The sequence below is a fragment of the Physeter macrocephalus genome, chromosome 16 (genome assembly GCF_002837175.3).
Source record: "Physeter macrocephalus isolate SW-GA chromosome 16, ASM283717v5, whole genome shotgun sequence".
Lineage (NCBI taxonomy): Eukaryota > Metazoa > Chordata > Mammalia > Artiodactyla > Physeteridae > Physeter > Physeter macrocephalus.
Genome location: NC_041229.1, coordinates 24,705,495 through 24,713,756, shown reverse-complemented (window position 1 = coordinate 24,713,756; position 8,262 = coordinate 24,705,495). Strand labels below are relative to the sequence as shown.

The 8,262-nt window shown below is 41.5% G+C and overlaps 1 protein-coding gene across 2 annotated transcripts in view; it reads left to right on the top strand.

Moving 5' to 3' along the window:
• Nucleotides 1–8,262, top strand: part of ELMOD1 (ELMO domain containing 1) — a 79,496-nt gene that overhangs the window by 48,214 nt on the left and 23,020 nt on the right. For both annotated transcript variants that reach the window (XM_007123073.1, XM_007123074.1), the window contains one exon: nucleotides 3,021–3,154. In XM_007123073.1, the coding sequence (XP_007123135.1) occupies nucleotides 3,021–3,154 (134 nt within the window). The remainder of the gene's footprint in view (nucleotides 1–3,020; nucleotides 3,155–8,262) is intronic.

Genomic DNA, 8,262 nt, shown 5'->3' with positions numbered 1-8,262 from the left:
AAATGTTTCTTGTACTTTCTCCATTCTATTTCCAAGATTTTGGATCATCTTTACTATCATTACTCTGAAATCTTTTTCAGGTAGACTGCCAATTTTCTCTTCATATTTTTGGTCTGGTGTGTTTTTACCTTGCTCCTTCATCTGCTATGTGTTTCTCTGTCTTCTCATTTTGCTTAACTTACTGTGTTTGAGCTCTCCTTTTCACAGGCTGCAGGTTTGTAGTTCCTGTTATTTTTGGTGTCTGCCCCCAGTGGCTAAGGTTGGTTCAGTGGGTTGTGTCGGCTTCCTGGTGGAGGGGACTATTGCCTGTGTTCTGGTGGAGGAGGCTGGATCTTGTCTTTCTAGTGGGCTGATCCATGTCTGGTGGTGTGTTTAGGGGTGTCTGTGTCCTTATTATGATTTTAGGCAGCCTTTGTGCTAGTGGGTAGGGTTGTGTTCCCGTCTTGCTAGTTGTTTGGCATAGGGTGTCCAGCATTGCAGCTGGCTGGTCATTGAGTGGAGCTGGGTCTTGGCATTGAGATGGAGATCTCTGGGAGACTTTTTACATTTGATATTATGTGGAGCAGAGGAGTCTCTGGTGTACCAATGTTCTGAACTCAGCTCTCCCACGTCAGAGGCACAGGGCTGACACCCAGCCGGAGCACAAAGACCCTGTCAGCCTCATGGCTCAGAATGAAAGGGAGAAAAAAAGAAAGAAAGAAAGGAAAAATAAATAAATAAAATAAAATAAAGTTATTAAAATAAAAAATAATTATTAAAAATAAAAAAATAAAAAGCAATTAAAAAAAGAAAGAAAGAAGGAAAGAAGTGAGCAACCAAACCAAAAAACAAATCCACCAATGATATCAAGTGCTAAAAACTATACTAAAAGAAAAAAAGACAGTCATAACCCTAGGACAAATGGTAAAAGCAAAGCTATACAGACAAAATCACACATAGAAGTGTACACATACACACTTACAAAAAGAGAAAAAGGTAAAAAATATATATATCGTTGCTCCCAAAGTCCACCACCTAAATTTGGGATGATTCGTTGTCTATTCAGGCATCCCACAGATGCAGGGTACATCAAGTTGATCGTAGAGATTTAATCTGCTGATCCTGAGGCTGCTGAGAGAGATTTCCCTTTCCCTTCTTTGTTCGCACAGCTCCTGGGGTTCAGCTTTGGATTTGGCTCTGCCTTTGCGTGTAGGACACCTGAGGGCGTCTGTTCTTCATTCAGGCAGGACAGGGTTAAAGTAGCAGCTGATTAGGGGGTTCTGGCTCACTCAGGCGGGGGGGGGCGTGGGGAGAAGGGAGGGGTATGGAATGTGGGGCGAGCCTGCGGTGGCAGAGGCCAGCATAACGTTGAAACCACCTGAGGTGCGCCGTGTGTCCTCCCGGGGAAGTTGTCCCTGGATCACGGGACCCTGGCAGTGGCGGGCTGCACAGGCTCCCGGGAGGGGAGGTGTGGATAGTGACCTGTGCTTGCACACAGGCTTCTTGGTGGCTGCAGCAGCAGCCTTAGCATCTTATGCCCGTCTCTGGGGTCCGCGCTTCTAGCCACGGCTCGCACCCGTCTCTGGAGCTCGTTTATGCGGCACTCTTAATCCCCTCTCCTTGCGCACCGGGAAAGAAAGAGGCAAGAAAAAGTCTCTGGCCTCTTCAGCAGTTCCAGGCTTTTTCCCGGACACACTCCTGGCTACCTGTAGCACACTAGCCCCCTTCAGGCTGTGTTCACACAGCCAACCCCAGTCCTCTCCCTGGGATCTGACCTCAGAAGCTGGAGCCTCAGCTCCCAGCCCCCGGCCGCGGTGAGCAGACAAGCCTCTCGGGCTGGTGAGTGCTGGTCGGCACCGATCCTCTGTGCGGGAATCTCTCCACTTTGCCCTCTGCATCCCTTTTGCTGCGCTCTCCTCCGTGGCTCTGAAGCTCCCCCACCCCCACCCCCACCACCCACCGTCTCTGCCAGTGAAGGGGCTTCCTAGTGTGTGGAAACTTTTCCACCTTCCCAGCTCCCTCCCACTGGTGCATGCCCCCTCCCTATTCTTTTGTCTCTGTTTTTTTCTTTTTTCTTTTGCCCTACCCAGGTACGTGGGGAGTTTTTTGCATTTTGGGAGGTCTGAGGTCTACCAGCGTTCAGTAGGTGTTCTGTAGGAGTTGTTCCACATGCAGATGTATTTCTGATGTATTTGTGGGGAGGAAGGTGATCTCCACGTCTTACTCTTCTGCCCTCTTGAAGGTCTCCCTACTGATCTTTATTGAGCTATATGATGTTTTTTTACTCTCACCCTTGTTATAGATGACAAATGAAACTCGTCAGTTCACTTTTCTTTTTATTAACAATGCTGCTAAAAGTTTTGTTTATAAAGTGAGATAATCATCTGAGGATTTGAATAATGCATACCCTCAAATTTTTTCATCTTCTCCCCTTCCCTTTTTTCTCTTAAATATTTTTGAAGACTCCAAAGAACTTTTGTAGAATATTGTGTGTATGTGTATATATTTATACATACATATATACATATGTATGTGTGTGTTTGTATATATATATATATATATATATATATATATATATATATATATACACACACACACGCACACATACACACACACACACACATTTCTGTTTAGGAGCTAAAACAGAAAGATTAAAAACACCAAAATATACAAGTGTACATTCCATTGCCTTCAGAGCAATGAGATCATCACATGTCATTCAGCCCCTGGAAAATTCCACTGTATTCTTATGAGAAGATGAGAGTGAAAGACAAGTAACCTCTTAGTTTTATTATGAAATAGTTTTTACCTCTCAGGCTCTCAGAAAAGGTCTTAGGGTCTCTCCTAGGAGTCTTTTGATCATACTTTGAGAGCTGCTGTCATAGATAATTGAAAAATGATCAAATCTTCAATTGTAATGTATTTGCATATATTCAGATTTCCAAAGTTCCTCCTAATAATGTAGTTTACTAAATTTCAGTCAATAAGAAAGAGTATTATATGTGTATATGTCAACAGGCTAATTTTTTTCTTTTCTTCAGTTATGGAAATTCTTGAAGCCCAATACTCCGCTGGAATCCCGGATTTCTAAGCAGTGGTGTGAAATTGGTTTCCAAGGTGATGATCCTAAAACAGATTTTCGAGGAATGGGACTTTTGGGACTGTACAATTTGCAGTAAGTAAAATGAAGAATGGTTGAGTTTTAAAGTGATGTTCTGGTCTCCTCATACTGAAATGTCAAAGTTGATTTATTAGTCCCAAAAGCCATTTCCCAGGAGACTCCAGGAAAACATTCAAGTCCTCTGACTTGAACTCAGGTTCAAAAAATTTTAAAAACTACTACCATCTTCTCTTTATCTGGCAAACTTCATGGATTCTTTTAAACAAATCTCAAATTTATTTTTTATTTTTTATTATGAAAAATTTCATTTATATTCAAAAACAGAGGAACGATGATAAAGAACCCCCTTTACATTGATCACCCAGATTCAGTAACAATTGAGATTTTGGAATACTTGCAACACTTGTTTTTTTGGTAGAAGTGTGTTAATGAAAATCCTATACTGTTTCTTGTTTCACCCTAATATTTCAATATATAGATCTAAAAGCCATCAATATTACCTTACATTAACCCCAATGACATTATTACACCTAATAAAATTAACAATGATTCCTTGGTATCATCTATATCCTGACCATATTCAAATTACCCAATTCTCTCAAATATGTCTTGTTACAGCTGGTTTGATCTGAACCAGTTCCATGTAAGATCTATGCATTGCACTTAGTGATTGTATCGCTCTCGTCTTTTTTTTTTGTCATCTTATTTTTCTTTAATTAATTTTTATTGGAGTATAGTTGCTTTACAATGCTCTGTTAGTTTCTGTTGTACAGCAAAGTGAATCAGCTATACGTATACATATATCTCCTCGTTTTTGGATTTCCTTCCCATTTAGGTTACCACAGAGCATAGAGTAGAGTTCCCTGAGCTATACAGAAGGTTCTCGTTAGTTATCTATTTTAAACATAGTATCAATAGGGTATATATGTCAATCCCAAAGTTGTCCCTGGATCACGGGACCCTGGCAGTGGCGGGCTGCACAGGCTCCCGGGAGGGGAGGTGTGGATAGTGACCTGTGCTTGCACACAGGCTTCTTGGTGGCTGCAGCAGCAGCCTTAGCATCTTATGCCCGTCTCTGGGGTCCGCGCTTCTAGCCACGGCTCGCACCCGTCTCTGGAGCTCGTTTATGCGGCACTCTTAATCCCCTCTCCTTGCGCACCGGGAAAGAAAGAGGCAAGAAAAAGTCTCTGGCCTCTTCAGCAGTTCCAGGCTTTTTCCCGGACACACTCCTGGCTACCTGTAGCACACTAGCCCCCTTCAGGCTGTGTTCACACAGCCAACCCCAGTCCTCTCCCTGGGATCTGACCTCAGAAGCTGGAGCCTCAGCTCCCAGCCCCCGGCCGCGGTGAGCAGACAAGCCTCTCGGGCTGGTGAGTGCTGGTCGGCACCGATCCTCTGTGCGGGAATCTCTCCACTTTGCCCTCTGCATCCCTTTTGCTGCGCTCTCCTCCGTGGCTCTGAAGCTCCCCCACCCCCACCCCCACCACCCACCGTCTCTGCCAGTGAAGGGGCTTCCTAGTGTGTGGAAACTTTTCCACCTTCCCAGCTCCCTCCCACTGGTGCATGCCCCCTCCCTATTCTTTTGTCTCTGTTTTTTTCTTTTTTCTTTTGCCCTACCCAGGTACGTGGGGAGTTTTTTGCATTTTGGGAGGTCTGAGGTCTACCAGCGTTCAGTAGGTGTTCTGTAGGAGTTGTTCCACATGCAGATGTATTTCTGATGTATTTGTGGGGAGGAAGGTGATCTCCACGTCTTACTCTTCTGCCCTCTTGAAGGTCTCCCTACTGATCTTTATTGAGCTATATGATGTTTTTTTACTCTCACCCTTGTTATAGATGACAAATGAAACTCGTCAGTTCACTTTTCTTTTTATTAACAATGCTGCTAAAAGTTTTGTTTATAAAGTGAGATAATCATCTGAGGATTTGAATAATGCATACCCTCAAATTTTTTCATCTTCTCCCCTTCCCTTTTTTCTCTTAAATATTTTTGAAGACTCCAAAGAACTTTTGTAGAATATTGTGTGTATGTGTATATATTTATACATACATATCCTATACTGTTTCTTGTTTCACCCTAATATTTCAATATATAGATCTAAAAGCCATCAATATTACCTTACATTAACCCCAATGACATTATTACACCTAATAAAATTAACAATGATTCCTTGGTATCATCTATATCCTGACCATATTCAAATTACCCAATTCTCTCAAATATGTCTTGTTACAGCTGGTTTGATCTGATCCAGTTCCATGTAAGATCTATGCATTGCACTTAGTGATTGTATCTCTCTCGTCTTTTTTTTTTGTCATCTTATTTTTCTTTAATTAATTTTTATTGGAGTATAGTTGCTTTACAATGCTCTGTTAGTTTCTGTTGTACAGCAAAGTGAATCAGCTATACGTATACATATATCTCCTCGTTTTTGGATTTCCTTCCCATTTAGGTTACCACAGAGCATAGAGTAGAGTTCCCTGAGCTATACAGAAGGTTCTCGTTAGTTATCTATTTTAAACATAGTATCAATAGGGTATATATGTCAATCCCAATCTCCCAATTCACCCCCCACCTTGCCCTCTTGGTAGACATAGGTTTGTTCTCTACCTCTGAGTCTCTATTTCTACTTTGCTCTCTGGTTCTTTTTAATTAAATCAGTCTCTCCTGCTCCATCCTCTCCTTTTGCCAATTCACCCCCCACCTTGCCCTCTTGGTAGACATAGGTTTGTTCTCTACCTCTGAGTCTCTATTTCTACTTTGCTCTCTGGTTCTTTTTAATTAAATCAGTCTCTCCTGCTCCATCCTCTCCTTTTGCCCCTCCATCATGTCATTAATTCATGCAAGATTCTAGGTCAGGGGGCTTCCTGGTGGCGCAGTGGTTGAGAGTCTGCCTGCCAATGCAGGGGACACGGGTTCGAGCCCTGGTCTGGGAGGATCCCACATGCCACGGAGCAACTGGGCCCGTGAACCACAACTACTGAGCCTGCGCGTCTGGAGCCTGTGCTCCACAACAAGAGAGGCCGCGATAGTGAGAGGCCCGTGCACCATGATGAAGAGTGGCCCCCGCTTGCCGCAACTAGAGAAAGCCCTCGCGCATAAACGAAGACCCAACACAGCCAAAAATAAATATAAAAATAAATAAATAAATTTTTTTAAAAAAAGATTCTAAGTCAACTGTCCTATAAAATATCCCACAATCTGTATTTGTCTGTTTGCATTTGTACCCATCCCCGGTATGCCCTGAAAATCAGAGGTACTCGGAAAGGCTTGAATAGGTTCATGTTGACATCTTGGTGGGAGGCCTGCAGCATCCCCACTCTCAGTCTTAAGCTGAGATGGATCAGAGGAATCACAGCCTGATGGCTCCATTATAAAGTCCCCATCAGCCCTTTATCTAACCATTTCCTCCAGTTATCTTCACTGAACCAATTAATTATGCAAAGAGTGCTTTTCTAATTCTGTTATTCTTCCCACAGTTGTTGCCTAAAATTCTGTAAAGACATTTTCCTTTATTAAATACAGTTATTTGGTTTCTCTAAAATAGAGGCAGGGGGCTTCCTTCATGGCGCAGTGGTTAAGAATCCGCCTGCCAATGCAGGGGACACAGGTTCGAGCCCTGGTCCAGGGAGATCCCACATACTATAGAGCAACTAAACCCGTGCGCCACAACTACTGAGCCTGCACTCTAGGTCCCGTGAGCCACAGCTACTGAGCCTGCATGCCACAACTACTGAAGCCCGCATGCCTAGAGCCCATGCTCTGGAACAAGAGAAGCCACCGCAATGAGAAGCCCATGCACTGCAACGAAGAGTAGCCCCCCGCTCACCGCCAACTAGAGAAAGCCCGCACACAGCAACGAAGGCAAAACACAACCCCAAAAAAATATTTTTTTTAATAAATAAAATAAATAAATTAAAATACAGGCAGGACAGCTGCTCAAGTAAATAAGTTGCCAATTTTCAGAGTGAGGAATTGGTGCCCTAGTCCCCTTGTTAGTGATCAAACTTTTTTGGGGGGGGGCTTTATATTTTTAAATTATCACTTTAACTCCTGGTTTTTGTATGTTTATGTGATTTAATAATTGTGCTCATTATTTTTTTCATGCTTAAATTGGGTCATTTGTAGCCATTATTTTTCAAGAAAAAAGGAGTCCTTTTAGGTTGGTTCTTGTGTCCTTTGACACTACCCTACTAGTGAGGATAGTGATATATTTTTAAAAGAAAAAATGACATTTTTAATGGCACCCATTTCCCCCTAAGATCTTTTATTTTAAATTTAGGAAGTTTAATAATCACCCATGCTTTTTTTTTAAGACGGTAAAATTTTTATACAATTTTTAAAGGTTACACTCCATTTACAGTTATTACAAAATATTAGCTATATTCCCCATGTTGTACAATACATCTTTGTAGCCTATCTTATACCTATAGTTTGTACCTCGCACTCCCCCATTCCTATTTTTTCCCTCCTCCCCCTCCCCACTGGTAAATGTTTTAAATGTTACACTATTATGTAAAGTGAATAAATAAAAAAGTAAATTTTGATGACAAAGGTGGTGTTACAAATAAGTGGGTAAAGGATGAGCTTTTAAATAAGTAGAGCTGGGGCAATTGGCCTTCCATTTGAAAATTAAATTAAATTAAATCTCTACCTAGCCTCAGTTTACAAATTGAATGTCAAAAACAAATATTTACAACTTTTAGGAGAAAATCTTTAAGATATGTGAGTAAGGAGGGATCTCTTAAAGATAAAAACCAAAAAAGCACAAACTGTAAAAGAAAAATCAATAAATCTCACATATTAAAATCAAAACTTTCTATAAGCCACCATAAATAAAATGAAAAGAAAGCCAAGACTGACACTCACATAATTGATAAAGGATCCATATCTAGTATATTATTATCTGTAGGCTTATTTATTTGAGGACATTTTTAGATATACTGGACCAAGAAATGTGAACAGAAACCTAATTCTAATATAAACCTATTCTATAAACCTAAATGACCAACAAAAGTATGAAGAGACTCAATTTCATTAATAATCATGGACATGTTTACTAAATTTGCTGACTAGCTTTGAACTTTTCTTTTTTTTTTTTTTTTTTTGGCGGTACGCGGGCCTCTCACTGTTGTGGCCTCTCCCGTTGCGGAGCACAGGCTCC